The following is a 15,701-nucleotide window of genomic DNA, read 5'->3' on the forward strand; positions in this document are numbered from 1 at the left end:
TTTATCGTCTCCAACAGGCTTGAATCATTCTAGTATCCTAAAGGCAAAAGCATCAACTCAGTTCTTCTGCCTGATGCCTTGCAGCATTGAGAAGCTCTGTGGGCCTCATGCAGACTTGCCTTGGGTTTAAGTCAGTGGCTTAGGATAGAACTAGTAGTGTGGGGGGTAGGGGAGGAGACAAGAAGGCAGCCAGAGGTGTGTAAGTGAACACATGTTGTGAATTGCCATCAGAGTTGGGGGTAACCTGCACTACCGTGATATTGCTATCACAGTTGGGGGATAACCTGCACTACAATGATAATTGCTATCAGAGTTGGGGGGTAACCTGCACTACAGTGATATTGCTATCAGAGTTGGGGGGTAACCTGCACTACAGTGATATTGCTATCAGAGTTGGGGGATAACCTGCACTACAATGATAATTGCTATCACAGTTGGGGGATAACCTGCACTACAGTGATATTGCTATCAGAGTTGGGGGGTAACCTGCACTACAGTGATATTGCTATCAGACTTGGGGGGTAACCTCCGCTACAATGATATTACTATCTGAGTTGGGTGCAATCTGTGCAACAAGTCATGTCCAGGCAGCAGTTCAATAAATCAATTAAAAGAGAAAAATTGATAGTGGGAAGCAGAGGAAGGAGGATTATTCCATGTGGCCACTTTGGAAAGAGAGACAAAGAGATGAGTGAAGCCCTCCAGTCTGTTTTCCAGGCCCTGAGTGAGACCAGAGTTTAAACAGAAGACTACAGACAGGCACATCTAAGCAGTTCCGGTCGAGTGTGGCTCCACCCACCACTGACCCATCCTTGTCTCCGCCTGTAAGGTGGTCTGACAAGTTGTTAGAACCTCCAGGGAGATAAGGTCCCCCTCTGGCACCCCTAACCCTGAATCCTTCTCCCATCATGAGATCCCGGGGAAATTCTTATTTCTTTTTTTATTTTGTTTTTATGAGACAGGGTTTCTCTGTATTGTTTTGGAGGCTATCGGTCTAGCCTGGCCTTGAACTCACAGAGATCCGCCTGCCTCTGCCTCCCGAGTGCTGGGATTAAAGGCGTGCACCACCACTGCCCGGCGGAAATTCTTATTTCTTAGGGGTTCGTTATTTCAATAGTTTGATAGATCGTGAGTCCTGCGTGTCTCCACAGTCTCGTCATTTCTGCCGGCCATTTGCAATATGCTCAGTCTCCCCAACATCAGAACAGTAGTAGGTAGGTCAGTGTATTGGTTACCTCTGCTTTTGATACCTACTGCAAGCTTTTCCTGTAGGCTGGGAACTCCAAAGTAGCATCCACTGACATTCGCTTTCAGTGCTTCTATACGAAATTCAACAGCACTTTTGAATCTTGGTTCATAGACTGAAAATGTTTTTGAACACAAGTCGGTCAGACAAAAATATCTTGCAGTACGTAGAGTCATGGATGGGGGCGCTGTTGAACACTGAGCCATCAAGATGAGGCTCAGTTATGCTGTGCCATACAGCTTCTGACCCGTGGTGCTGTAGCTATGATATCTCATGATAGGAGGTACTTTAACCCCTAGCAGTTACCTTTAAGGTCCTGAAGCCCTCAAGGAAACTGCAAAATCCAGGCAAGGGATGTTTCCAGATAGGAATATTACAGTTACTGGAGTTGTGTGATCTGGGATTTTGCAAACCAAGTCACAGGAAGGCTGTTGTGGTATTTTCTGATGGGAAGAAAGTGCCTTGTTGCTGGCTTAGGCGGGTTAGGGTCGGTCAGAACCCGGTTGAGCAGAACTCTGTCCTACTTTGTTCCAAAGAGTAACTGAGGTCAGGTGCTTGCTCACTGTAGGCGCCATCCCCCAAATGTTTTTCTGGGCTCCTTGAAAATAGACACATTGCCTCTTTTATGGGGAGGCAGAAGGTGCCTCATCCACACATTGAAACCAAACCCAGAAGAACTTGGCCTAGGCATCTGTCTGAATTCTGAGTTCCACAGTGAGTCAGGCCGTGTCTGTAAAGAAGATAAAGTTGTTTTCAAGTAGGGACCAAACTTGGTGGCTCTAAATACCTGGCAATTTGAAACTGATTTGTCTGGAGACAAGGTCTCACTGTGTAGCCCAGGCTAGCCTTGGTATTATAATCCTCTTGCCCAAGACTTTCTGGTGTTAGATTTTTAGGTGTGTACTACCATGCTGAGCAAAAACTTGAAAGAACATTTTGGGTGTGGGGCGAGAGTGTCCATACTTTGCTTTTCCAGACAGTTTTAAGGGAAAAAATTTCATTTATTCTTTTAAGAAAGTCATGAAGAGAATGTTTCCTATCCTCTTGAAAACATCGAGTCCCTAGTCGGGTGTTGGTGGCGCTCGCCTTTAATCCCAGCACTCAGGAGGCAGAGGCAGGCGGATCTCTGTGCGTTTGAGGTCAGCCTGGTCTACAGAGTGAGTTCCAGGACAGCCTCCAAAACAATGCAGAGAAACCTTGTCTGGAAAAGAAAGAAAGAAAGAAAGAAAGAAAGAAAGAAAGAAAGAAAGAAAGAAAGAAAGAAAGAAAGAAAGGAAGGAAGGAAGGAAGGAAGGAAGGAAGGAAGGAAGGAAAGAAAGAAAGAAAAAGAAAGAAAGAAAGAAAGAAAGAAAGAAAGAAAGAAAGAAAGAAAGAAAGAAAGAAAGAAAGAAAGAAAGAAAGAAAGCACCGAGTCCCACCCTGAGCCTGGTTGCTACACACTGAAAACCACAACAGTCGATTCCTACTTCAGCAGGCCAGTGCTCTCTATTCTGCACACCCCGCTGCACACACCCCACTGCCCACACCCACCCCGCTGCACACACCCACCCTGCTGCACACACCCCACTGCACACACCCTACCCTACTGCACACACCCGCTGCACACCCCACACTGCACTCACTCCACTGCACACACCCCACTGCACACCCCAAACTGCACACACCCCACACTGCACTCACTCCACTGCACACACCCCACTGCATACAACTACTCAGCACTGTTGGGCACCTGAGTCTTTACACATGCCTACCTCCAACTTGTAACCATGTCTTTTGGTTTTCAAGCAGCCTTCTTAGGGCTGAGCCCTGGCTAGACAGACAGACTTCCCAGTTGTCTGTCCGTACAAAGTGCTGTATAAGCAAGGGTGCTTGTTGCATTCACCACTCTGAGTGCTGATGGCTACATCCTTCTATCACCCCGGCAGGAGAGTGCAGACCCTTTGGGAGCAGGGGCAGCAGGAAGAATGGGTTCTCTCTCCCACACTGCGCTAGATATGTTATAGTGGCCAGTGCTGTGAAGAGCCTGCAGAGCATCAGTGGGTTATGTTAAGGTTGAGATGCTGGCATGCTCTGAGGGAGCACCTCACAAGTACAGTGTGGTGCAGGTGGGCTACATATGCACGCTCCCTCTTCTCCTGGACCCACATGGTGAAGAGTGCAGTCACCTGACAGATAGACACTGCTGCTATTTACTCATCAATAAGGATGAGGACATGTCACCGCTCCTAAGTGACTTGGCCATACTCACATAGACTGTGGCCTGTTACTGTTTGATGCTTATCACCGGTGGTAAGTATAGAGGAAGTGACCTGAGTGAAGCTGTCACATCCATCCTTAAAAACATTTGTCAGCTAGGCTGTGGTGGCGCACACCTTTAATCCCAGCACTCAGGATGCAGAGGCAGATGGATTTTTGTGAGCTCGAGGCCAGCCTGGTCTACAGAGTGAGTCACAGGACAACTAGGGCTACAAAAGGAACCCTATCTTGAACCCCCCCCCAAAATTGCCAACACTCTTCTACTCTATGACCTTTTGATCCAGGTGATTCTCGAAGCCACCTTTAAGTAGAGGCTTAAACTGTTCAGTGTACAAAAGTCATCTTCGTAGTTCTTGAACACTTAATTGCAGTATCTTGACAAGTAAATATGCCATTGAAATAATCCGGCTAACACTCATTTCATTTTGGAAGCCAATCCTATGAGAAGTGTTTTTAAAATGAATTCTGACTTTCCAAAATGGCAAGATATTTTATTTTTGAAATCTTGTTATTTTAACACCGCAACGTTAGGTGTGATTTCTGACATCCCAGCAAGGCAAAACTGTAATCTCACCAGATGCCATTTAACTTACGGTGCATTTTGTCAGATCTTATTTTGTGCCATATATGCAGGCTTAATATAGATTCCGCAGCTCTGGGGACTATTAGCGCTCAGGGTTACAGAACTGCATTGTCTGAGTTTGTGGTGCAACTCCCAGAATAAAATTTCAAGTAAGTGAGTTTTAGAGCTTGTTATTCTCATGGGCTTTTTAGTTGTTAGCGGAAGGCTAGCTAGGCCTACTAAAACCAGGGCCACAGTCTGGGTGTGATTTTATTTTTTTGTCAATATGCATTTCTGGATGTAAGCGTATTCTATGCCTCTTATATGTTGCCATCCTGGGAAAAGGGGGAGAAGTTGGAGTCAGTGCCATTCCTGGGAAACCGAGGCAGGTGTAGCTGTCCTGATGGGTAGACCAGTAGTTCTCCCGAAGGCCACACCTCTGCCTCTCTCAGGGGGAAGCTTTTAACCAATATCCATGGTTGCTGGGCATGGTGGTGCACCTTGCAGTCTACCACATGGGAGGGCAGGGTAGGAGGACCTCATATACATAGGGTGACCTCGTCATAAAACCTGTCACATTACTCATCAGTGGCATATACCTGTGATTCCAGCACTTGGGGTTAGGGGGACTGCTGCAAGTTTGGAGCAAGCCTGGCCGATTCAACAAGCTCCTGACCAGTCAGGCCTACATAGTAAAACCTTGTCTCAACAATACAGAACCAAGTGGCAAACAGATAAACAAAACCCCCACCTGTGACGGGACCCCAGGGATTCTGGTTCAGAATGGCATGGTGTTTGAAAGCTCCCAGAGAGAAAGGAGTGTGAGGCGGGGATCCACTGGGAAGGAGGGGAAGGCAGGAGTCTGGGTGTCTTAGTTGAGGTCTTCATGCTCCTCGTCCTAGAGGAAGGCTGCTGCCTCTGGTTGCTCTCCCCTGTGTGCTTAGGCTGTTAGGATGTGACAAGGTTAGAACTTCCAGAACAAATAATAAAACCTGACTGTTGTAAACGTGATATAAGACATTGAAAAACCAAGCTGTATTCTGAAGCCTGCAGATCTCTCTCTCTCTCTCTCTCTCTCTCTCTCTCTCTCTCTCTCTCTCTCTCTGTGTGTGTGTGTGTGTATGTGTGTTTGTGTGTGTGTGTGGTGTTTGATGGGGCTCAGGCCAGCCTCAATTTGCTTTGTAGTTGAAGACGACTTAGCTTCTGGCCTTCCTGCCTCCGACTCCTGAGTGCTGGGATTTCAGATGTGCTCTACCATGTACAAGTTGGCTTTCATGGAGCTTGGGATCAAACCCAGGAAATCTGTACAACCTAGGAGAGCGCTCTTTCAACTGAATTATGCCCAGGCCCTCGACATCTGTTTCCTTACTGATTTTATATACATCGTCTGATAGGCATTACCAGAAATATTTTGTGTCCAAATTTAAAAACAATTAGAAATATGTATGTTCAAGGAAAATTGTTTTTCTGCTTGAACTGTTTGGTAGTAAACTCTTCTGAAGCCTGTGTGTCTAGATATAAACACAATTTCTTCAACTCATGCCTTGTTGTGAATCAGGATCCATGTAACAGTGAAAGCAGCGGGTACCTGTCAGAGTCTCACTGTTAGCTGCCCCTGGAGTCAGGGTCTGTATGTGACTGTATCCATGTTCCCGCTGCATCACTAGACCATTCTGGGTTCTTCCTTGGCTCATGGACCTCTTAGGATCACATTGTAATTTACCTCTTAGCTGGCGTTCCGCGATTTCTATTCCAGGGTGGATTTTCCATCCGCGCATCTGCATTTTCCGTTTGTTCCACTCACACTCTTGCTGGTTTCCCGACTGCCCCAGTCTGCGCTTTGATCTTTCTAACACTGGCGAGTCTTCTTTGCTTGGGCAGGAGCTAGGCTTCACTTCTCTGGAGACTCAGCAGGGCCACAGTCAGGATCATTGAACTGGATAGCCAGGCCAGGCAGGGGACTGTTGTTGAGGTTTTGTTCTCAGTTCTGATTTTCCATCGAATGAAGATGCTATGTTAGGGAGCAGGAGAGATGGAACAGGAAGGGATGATGGACCAGAATGGTTAATTTTTCTGAGGCACGCAACTCGTGCCTCACCTTCTAGTCTATCTTAGTGTATTCATGGCCAGCTTGAGCGTTTTCATTTCTAACTGTTACTTGGCTCAGGCTAAATGGCTAGATTTGAGGGCAGAACTTGAGGCAGACTGGGGCCAAGCCATCCTAAAATTGCCATGGTACCTCGCCATGTCTGTGAGTCTCCCAGAACACTGGGAGTTGGAAAGCCTGCTGGGCCAAGTGCTGAGGACAGGATGGATTCAGTGAGCCTGCCTCCTGTATGTTCTGTTCAGAAAGCTCTTGACTAAATTTCAAGAGCAACCTCAACTTCAGTAGAGAGTTAGCCTCATTCCCGACTCTCTGATTTCAGTGCTAAAACACCTAAGCTCCTGTGATAGTGTGGGGGGGGCATTGTGTACCAACAGAAGCATTACAGATACCATGTTCCTTACAGTGAGAGCAGTCTGAGGTGAATGAAGCCATCTACCCTAGACCTGCATCTTTGTGAGACTCCATGATACGTACTGGGTGCAGAAGGGACACTTGGTATTCCAGGTGAGGTGCACACCCAAGGCTGGCAAGCAGTGGCCTGAGCATGCCTTCCTTTCTTGTCACCTCTCAGAGTGCTGAGCAGATCACTGAGCTCTGCAGGGGCTTGAACAGCACCCACGCCAGCAGCATGGATCCAACAATGGAGAGAGAGGACCCACCTTCCAGGCCTCTGGCTCGCCACCTCTCAGATGCAGACCGCCTCCGGAAAGTCATCCAGGAGCTCGTAGACACGGAGAAGTCTTATGTGAAGGTAATGGGAAGTGGTAGGCATTCCTACCTCTTTGAATCATGGTGAGGTCATGCTGGCAAAGGCCGCAGGTCACCTCTGCCCGGGACAACAGCCACTCAGGAGGTAGACGTGTGCTCCATGAGGTGAACTGCTACAGGGAAGGGCGGGCAGGTAAAGAGGGTGATAGAACCGAGAAGACTACAAAAGGAAAAAAAAATGGTTCGTGGCTCGTTTCTGTTGCCAAGGTAGCTTTCACTATGGAAACAGATGTTGTAGTTCATTAGTTGCAATCAGCGGGAACGGAGTCTACACTGCTTTAGCAGAAGGGTAGAGATCACTTTGGGTTATGAGCTGCTGGGGAGCACTCTGTACCCTAGAGGCCCTGAATATAGGTCCCCAGCATCCAGGTGGTCCCTGTGCAGAATGGAGGTCCATGCACAGGTATTTCAGTCATCACATGGGGCATTCTCATACCGTGACAAAGACCTAGCTACCAGTCTTGTATACCCGACTGAATTCATTTATGTCATCAGCTAGCCCCTAGTCAGTGCTTTGGGAAATGTTCATATACACAGAAGATCGGAAAGATGGTATTCTCTGCTGTAAGCATTTGCTCATGCTCTGTGTCTATTTTAAGCTTGTTTCATTTGTCAGTTTCTGGAAGGGTGTGCACAGGACAGTGTCTGGGAATCCAGGCCTGGTCTGGCTTGTTGTGCTTCATGGATCTTGAATAGTCCTCCCCAACTTCCTTGTTGGGCCCTGTACATGTTACCGACTTTCCAGAAATTCTTAGTCTGTGAACTCCAGGAGTTACACATGGGCACACACATGTGGCTATGACCCTTTCCCTACAAAACAGAGCCAAGGAGCTGGGACTGTCTTAGTTGGTACAGGTACTTGCCTAGCATAATCGAAACCCTGCAGAACTGGATATGATGTCACATGCCTATAATCTCAACACTCTGGAAGTAGAAAAAGGAAGATTAGGAGCTAAGTGTAGCCTCAGCTTCCTGGTGAGTTCGAGGTCAGGCTGGCCCTACAGAAGACTTTAAAGACAACAAACAAAGAGCTGAGCTTCTCCTTTCAGTATGCCGCTGCTGTTCACCCAGGACCCTCACAAAGTCTATTCATACCTAGCTCCAGTGTCCTTTGTATTAGTCTGTGGGGGGGAGAAAGATAGAGATTTGAATTTTGCTTTCCATCATGTCTTGTCCTGTATCCAATGGAAGAGAGATAGAGTGACTTCCCAGGAGCCCAGAGGTCCCTAAGTGACTCAGCATATCCACAGTCTTTGCTCTAAGTGACTCAGCATATCACAGTCTTTGCTCTAAGTGACTCAGCATATCCACAGTCTTTGCTCTAAGAGACTCAGCATATCCACAGTCTTTGCTGTAAGTGACTCAGCATATCCACAGTCTTTGCTCTAAGTGACTCAGCATATCCACAGTCTTTGCTCTAAGTGACTCAGCATATCCACAGTCTTTGCTCTAAGTGACTCAGCATATCAGTCTTTGCTCTAAGTGACTCAGCATATCCACAGTCTTTGCTCTAAGTGACTCAGCATATCCACAGTCTTTGCTCTAAGTGACTCAGCATATCCACAGTCTTTGCTGTAAGTGACCCAGCATATCCACAGTCTTTGCTCTGGTTTAAGCTCTGGGATGCTTCTGATGCCCAAACGCCACCGGACATCTTGAGCAGCATCACAGGACCTGCTGGGTCCAGGGCAGGGTTGGAAACAGAACTCATTCTCTGTTGTCACCACTGTTTCCCATCTCCCTTTCGCTTGCCTTGTACCAGGAGGGCCATTTTCAATGCTACTTGTTCGCTACAGAGGGATGTGAGATCCAGGTAGGCAAGGAAGGACCAACTCTCCCTTGCCTGCCAGAACCTGCCATTTGTTTTTATAGGGCTCCAGGCATGGAGGCTCTTTGTCACCCCCAGCGCAGCGTGACCCACTCTTGCTGTACAGTAAGTCCTCAGAGCAAGTGGCATTAGCCTGGACAGGAGTGACTACTGTCTGACAAATAACCAGTACTTCCCGTGAACATATAATTCACATGAGCCCTCCATTTCTTTTTTTGTGGCTGATACATAACACAGAATTTCCTTGCTTGAATCTAACTCCAAATCTTTGCATGCACCTAAAGATTTTCCACATCTGTGTGTCCCCGGGATCTGTCCCAGTAACTTACAGATGACTCCCACATTTGTGCGTCCCTGAGATCTGCCCCCGTAACTCACTGCTAACTGCCCTTCTCACATCCCAGGTTGCTGTGGAAGAAAGGGGGCACAGGGGAGCCAGGGAGGCTTTTCATTGTGAGGTGCCAGCAGTGCCACAGTTCTGGGTTTGCTTCCACAACTGCCACTAAGTTGGCACTGGGGTGAACCACTCTGGGCTCCACACAGCTCTGGCTTCTAAGACTTGTCCCTTGCAAAGCCAGGGAGTCAGTTCCGCTGACTCAAGAGTCAATAGTGCTAGATGCTCGACTCCCAATTCTTCAGAAGGAGTGAGACCCCAAAGACGTCTTTTCTGTCACTAAGTTCTAGGCTGTTTCTGGCTCCAAGTTTTTAAATCTGAACTTTAGTGGGCTATGTAAGTAGTCCACTGTTGTGTTCTCCAAAAGACTAGTCCAGTAGAGACTCAAGTGTGGCTTACATTTTAAACGTCTCTGCTACTCCATGGTGGAGCTCTTCCACTTGAACACATGGGTTTGGAAATTTCACTGGCCTCAGCCGGGAGTCTAAGAGCTGCCTAGGTCTTGTCCCTCACAACCCCACCCATAGGCTGTCACCATGCTCCCTGACACACAAGAGAAAGCTAGGTCACTGGTGTCTAGCCACAGTTGCAGCAGTACCTAGCTGCCCCTCCCTGCTCCCCCACAGAGAAATGATGGTTTCTGTGGCAGGAAAGCAGCGTCTGTTGTCAGTAAGAGGTTACTCAGTAGGTGCTGGCACTTTATACTTTATAGTGAGTATGTAAAATATCCAGTAGGTGGCAGTATTGTGGCATCAACCTTTGTATTAGGTAGGCTATGGTAATCACTTTGAAGGTGAAGAATTTCAACAAGACAAATGTCATTGTTCCCGAGGTGAGTCTCTGTAGTTGCTGCCTGGGCTACTGGAATTGACTGGTTACTTACTTTGGAGATTTATGTTAAAGAGACTTCTCTTGGCTTTCAGGATCTGAGCTGCCTCTTTGAACTCTACTTGGAGCCACTTCAGAATGAGACCTTTCTTACCCAAGATGAGGTAAATAGTGAATTCTTTTCTTCAGCACTGACATGCCAGTCCTGTTTTTCAGCCTTCTAGCAGGGGTCCTAGACCAGGTGTGTTCTTTTAGCATTACAACGCGGTGCTTTTACCTACAAAACTCATGCCTAAGAACAAAACAAAAAATTGCAAAACAATTTTATTTTTATTGGAGACAAGGTTTCTCTGTGTTTCCTGGCTGGTCTGGCACTGTGTAGATCACACTGGCCTTGAATTCAGAGATCTGCCAGCCTCTGCCTCCCTGGTGACTTAGGCTGGGCTGTATCTATTGCTGCCTTTGGCTTCATGTGCCCACGGATTACTGCAGGCTGGACACAACTGTTCTACTGGCTGAAGGGTCTTCAGAAAGTCTTGTGTGACCTCCTTTAGAGTCATTGATGTGGCCTGTGTCCTAGAAAGCACAGCGGCACATTTGTAAAGGCGGGAGGGTGGGCTTGGGTTTCTTGTTTGTTTGGTAGGAGATACAGCCAAAGGTTACTTTCTAATCTATGAATTGTTAATATTAAATCACAAGAATTAGTTCCTCTCCCATGATTACCATTTCCCCTGAATTCCAATTCACTTAAAACATTATCTTGGAACTGTGGAACTTCAGGGAGCCGGGGCTGTGTCTCTCTCTGGGTATAGACTATATATACCCCTGCTATGCCTGCTCTCTCTCTGGGTATAGACTATACCCCTGCTATGCCTGCTTCTTAGCCACACCTTTCCACCCCTCACCCTCCACGTAGATGGAGTCACTATTCGGGAGCTTGCCGGAGATGCTGGACTTTCAGAAGGTGTTCCTGGAGACGCTGGAGGACGGAATCTCCGCTTCCTCGGACTTCAATGTCCTGGAAACCCCCTCCCAGTTTCGAGTAAGTGTTTCGGATTTAAAGCAAACACAAGTGGGTAGGGTTCAAAGTTCTCACCTATGTAGATACATTTAGTGTGTTCCACTGCCCTGCTTTCTCTGTGGTGGTGGTGGGGGGGGAGAGGTGGCTTTTTGGTTTTCTCCTGGAGCGGTCAGCAGTCTGGATCACCTGATTACTGACCATATCTGTTCTTCACACACTTTCAAGAAAGATACTACAGCAACTTTTTTTGTTTATTATATATAGTATTCTGCCTGCATGTATGCCTGCAGGCCAGAAGAGGGCACCAGATCTCATTATAGATGCTTGTGAGCCACCATATGGGTGCTGGGAATTGAACTCAGAATTGCTGGAAGAGCTCTTAACCTCTGAAGCAAGATCAGCTTCCCTGCCCTGGATTTCTCTCTTATGTTATGTGGTCCTGAGAAACTGGGCTGGAAAACGTGGGTTTCAGATGGCCATCAGGGAAATTTGTCCTTTGTGATGGAGTAATTGTAAGGACCAGGGCTAATAGGGAGTTCTTCCAGGGGTGAGAGAGTAGAAGGCAGAGAAAGGGGTTTTAAAAGCATACAGTGGCACAATTCATCCCAAGTAATGGAGCAGGTGGCTCTGAAGGTCCCCATCTCCACTTAGACCACTGTAGTCCCATCCATCAGATATCGTTAATCTGATGCCAGGGAGATCCTCTGCTAGAACCTTCCCCATCCAACTAGAGGTGTGCTAGGGCAGACTAGTCTCCACCTTCAGACCTCACACAGCAGCACTGACAGTTGTCAGCAGCAGATGATCTGCCGAAACTAGAGCACATGGAAGACATGTTTGATTTGACCTTCTCTCATCCTTTCTAGAAGTTGCTGTTTTCCCTTGGAGGCTCCTTCCTCTATTATGCCGACCACTTTAAACTGTACAGTGGATTCTGTGCCAACCACATAAAAGTACAGAAGGTTCTAGAGCGAGGTGAGTTGTTTATAGCCTTTATAGGTTCTCTTTTTTAAAAACGTTAAGGGGTAGGTCCGCATCCAGCAAGTAGAGGGTTAAGTGTGATTTCAATGGGCTGCCCTCCTCTCCTGACCTAGAAAACGATAAAGTGGAACTTCAGATTATTTGCAGTAATGGTGGACAGGTGGGCTTCGAGCTTTGTCACATGTCACTTTGCTGTTTCTGTCTCTACAAACATTGCAGCCACAAGTCTTGGATGACTGGAGAGAATGCATGCTCTGTTAATGTTCTTAGGCACTTAGAGCTACAAAGAAAAGTAAAACTCCACCATCAAACTCCAAGGAAATGCATATAACTATGGATATTTCCCTGGGGGAACTCTGAAAAACTGCCTTCCGGAGGCTGCCCACTCCTACTATTGTGGACAGAGTGGAGAGGTTTCTCCTACAATCTTGGGTTTAACATTTCCACTAATGTAGTTTAAACCCATTTGATTTAAATGTAGAACTTCACACTATCTCAAATTCCAAGCTTAAAAAACAAATGCACTCTGGCATGCTTCAAATGATGGTGAGCTAGCCAAGTAGCCCAAATCCATCTTCTGTGGTCACCGAGGGCACTGGCATTTCTTTTCACAAACACCTTTTCAATGCATGAATGGGTGGCCTAGCCAGGTGCATAACTAAGGTTGTTTCCTTGGTGGCACTGGGAACAACTTTGCCTTCCAGAGGTTACACAATCCTACTGCCATGGAGGGTGTGAGACCACAGCAACATAAAAAAACAAAAACAAACAAACAAACAAAAAAAACCGCTGAGTCCAAACTTGTCCTTTTCCATAAATGTGAGAGGTCACCTCATGACCTGCACCGTCTTGTAACCAGTGACATCTCCTAAGTGCTGTAGGTCTTACCCTTGAGATGGAACCTAATTAGGGCACTTCTACAAACTAGCTGAACCTAGACGGCTGGTCTGCCAACAGCACCCGTGGAACCCAGTGTGACGACAGACATGTCCACTACCCCACCATCTGCTCCTGTGCTTCTGTGTGCGCCCTTTAAAGCACCGATGGATAGAGGCAGTTCTTGCAAGGGGTTCCCATGCCATACTTGGTGGGAGGAACTGCAACGCTGGTGTTAAGTCTAGTCTCCTTGGAGCTGTGGGGTGAAGGCAGCACGGCTTCAGAGGCAGAGTGACACTACTTTCAAGAGTGTGGCGGATAAGGACAGCCAGTGCTGGGGCAGGAGAGGGAATGCCTTTCTCTAGGGCTCTTCGCAATGAATTGTTTGAAGCTCATCTTTAGTCCAACCTGGACAATCTGTGGCTGGGGATGCACAGCTGCATTGCGACTCCATGCTCCTCTCTGGAGTGAGGACTGCATCCTCTACCATCTTAGGGAGCCTTGCAGGTCTTGTGAGGTGTGACAGAGACCCCGCTGGCGTAACGGGCACTTGAGTTTTTATTACCGAACGGCACTAGGGCCGAGGGAGTGATGTAAAACTCGGCTGGAGGATAACACAAAACAGTTTAATTCATCTCACTCTGCTCTCCTAAGAACCTTTTATCCATTGCTTGCAGCTAAAACTGATAAGGCCTTCAAGGCATTCCTGGATGCCCGAAATCCTACCAAGCAACATTCCTCCACGCTGGAGTCTTACCTCATCAAGCCCGTCCAGAGAGTGCTCAAGTACCCCCTGCTCCTCAAGGAGCTTGTGTCCCTGACGGACCACGAGAGTGAGGAACACTATCACCTCACAGGTAAGGCTTGGAAGGGGGTTGCTTGTATTCAACAGCCAGCCAAGAGTGTTAGCCCGGTGCCTACAACTCTTCCCTGTGAATCCTGAGCTCTGTGATGGCTTGTCTTAGTGACAGACACAGGAAAACAGCGTAATATAGCCATCCTTCAGACTGCTGCTCAGTGTGCTTTGGGGATTTTTAAATTAATCAACTAGAGGCAGAATCTCAGTGTGTAGCTCGGGCTGAAAATCACAGGAATATGCCTCCTGAGTACTAGGACTAAAGGGGGTCTCTCCCGGTGAGATTTTTCTTACTGAACTGGTGAGAGGGATGATTTGACTTACACTTTTAAAATAATGTAATGTAGGTCTACTGAGTTGAATATCACAGGTTACTGTTGTGAGAACTCCTGATTGGGCCTCTCTCCTGTACTTGGTTGTGCTAAAGCTACTGCTCATGCTTGCTGGATGGGGTGCCACCTTGTGGACATCTCTGAGCTCTACTGAATCTGAGAACAACGTATAGAATGTAGTGAGATCTTGTCAAAATCATTCTTGTCCCCTCGTATGCCCTTGCCCAAGTTATAAACGCAAACTGAATTTGCAGTCGGGTGTTTGTAATTTACAGACATCTGTAGGGTTTTTTTGGGGTACGTTTTCCCCTTGAACTGGGAGCCAAAGTCTGGGCCTGTGTGTTTGAGTGAGGCATGTGGTAGCAATGCGCTTCACTTCCTGTCCTCTACCATTGTAAATGACAACCGTGCCGGACCCCTGCCTGCCAGGCACTCCTAGAGGAGATACTGATTTCAGAGGCAGGTTCTCCCCTCCTGGCCGGGCTGGAGAGTGTTGGGTTGACCTCTGGTAAAACTGCACCTGTTTTATATGCTGCACTATATTGGCTGTAGCCATTGTGCGCTTGGGGTACACAGAGCAGTGTTAGGACATGTGGCTGGGCTAGGTTAGCTTTACTAGTGGTGCTTCTCAGAGTCTCCTCATTCCTGAGAGAATCTGCCGTAGATGGCGATCTGACTGTTCCTGACTGTGATACCTGGATCCAATGGGCTGCTGTGAGCCGTACCTCAATCACTCTGTGAGGGGAGAGCTGGACTCCCAGGCTGGCATCTGGTGGGATGCAGGATGAGCAAGCACACCTTCCTCTTTTTCAGAAGCACTAAAGGCCATGGAAAAGGTAGCCAGCCACATCAACGAGATGCAGAAGGTCTATGAGGACTATGGCACAGTGTTCGACCAGCTTGTGGCGGAGCAGAGTGGCACAGAGAAGGAGGTCTGTGGGGCTCTGGACTCCAGCAGCTTCATGCCTGGGTGGATGGGCTTAGGGTACCTTCCAGGGCAGCTACTTGGTTTGACTTTCCTGGGGGGAGACAAAGCCGTTTGTTTTGCTATTAATATATAATTATATAGTTTATATAGAAATGTATTAAACTATCCTAAAATGTAATTGTCACGTTAGCATTGTACTGAGGCAACAGAAGCATCACCGAGCTGGTGTCTCCCTCCTTTCTTTCCTCGTGGGGAGGGGGTGAAGTCCTAGTTCCAGAAACTAGAACACAGGGAAGGCTGGGCTGGGAGAATGAAGGAGGGGGCCAACCATGGATAAAATATAGGGCTTGTTCTCTTCCTGCTTCAGACACAGTATCAGATACAAGTGATTATCTGCTTACTCAAACAGTCCCAGTGATCGCTGACATCTTGTGTATTTTTCATTTTTGTCTGATTGCTAAGCTTAGAACACTGAGCGTTGAGAGCACAGAAGAACAGTGTAGAAAGTGGCAGGAATTGAAAAGGGACAGAACTTTATTTATTCAGGTCAGTTTCAAATGCGAGTATTTTATTATCAGCAGCCTTGATGCAGTTTAGTGACCTGAAGTAAACACTAACACAGACCCTTTAGGACCCTTTAATACAGTGCTTCATGTTGTGGTGACGCCCAACCATCAGATTATTTTGTTGCTACTTCATAATGGTCATTTTGTTATTT

The 15,701-nt window shown here is 47.3% G+C and overlaps 1 protein-coding gene across 7 annotated transcripts in view; it reads left to right on the plus strand.

The window, feature by feature from the left end:
- Window positions 1-15,701, plus strand: part of Tiam2 (TIAM Rac1 associated GEF 2) — a 192,662-nt gene that overhangs the window by 170,187 nt on the left and 6,774 nt on the right. For all 7 annotated transcript variants that reach the window (XM_005065908.4, XM_040728405.1, XM_040728407.1 and 4 more), the window contains 6 exons: window positions 6,743-6,922; window positions 10,085-10,153; window positions 10,906-11,031; window positions 11,877-11,985; window positions 13,545-13,724; window positions 14,869-14,987. In XM_005065908.4, the coding sequence (XP_005065965.1) occupies window positions 6,743-6,922; window positions 10,085-10,153; window positions 10,906-11,031; window positions 11,877-11,985; window positions 13,545-13,724; window positions 14,869-14,987 (783 nt within the window). The remainder of the gene's footprint in view (window positions 1-6,742; window positions 6,923-10,084; window positions 10,154-10,905; window positions 11,032-11,876; window positions 11,986-13,544; window positions 13,725-14,868; window positions 14,988-15,701) is intronic.

The sequence above is a fragment of the Mesocricetus auratus genome, unplaced genomic scaffold (assembly GCF_017639785.1).
Source record: "Mesocricetus auratus isolate SY011 unplaced genomic scaffold, BCM_Maur_2.0 Super-Scaffold_100018, whole genome shotgun sequence".
In the NCBI taxonomy this organism is placed as follows: Eukaryota; Metazoa; Chordata; class Mammalia; order Rodentia; family Cricetidae; genus Mesocricetus; species Mesocricetus auratus.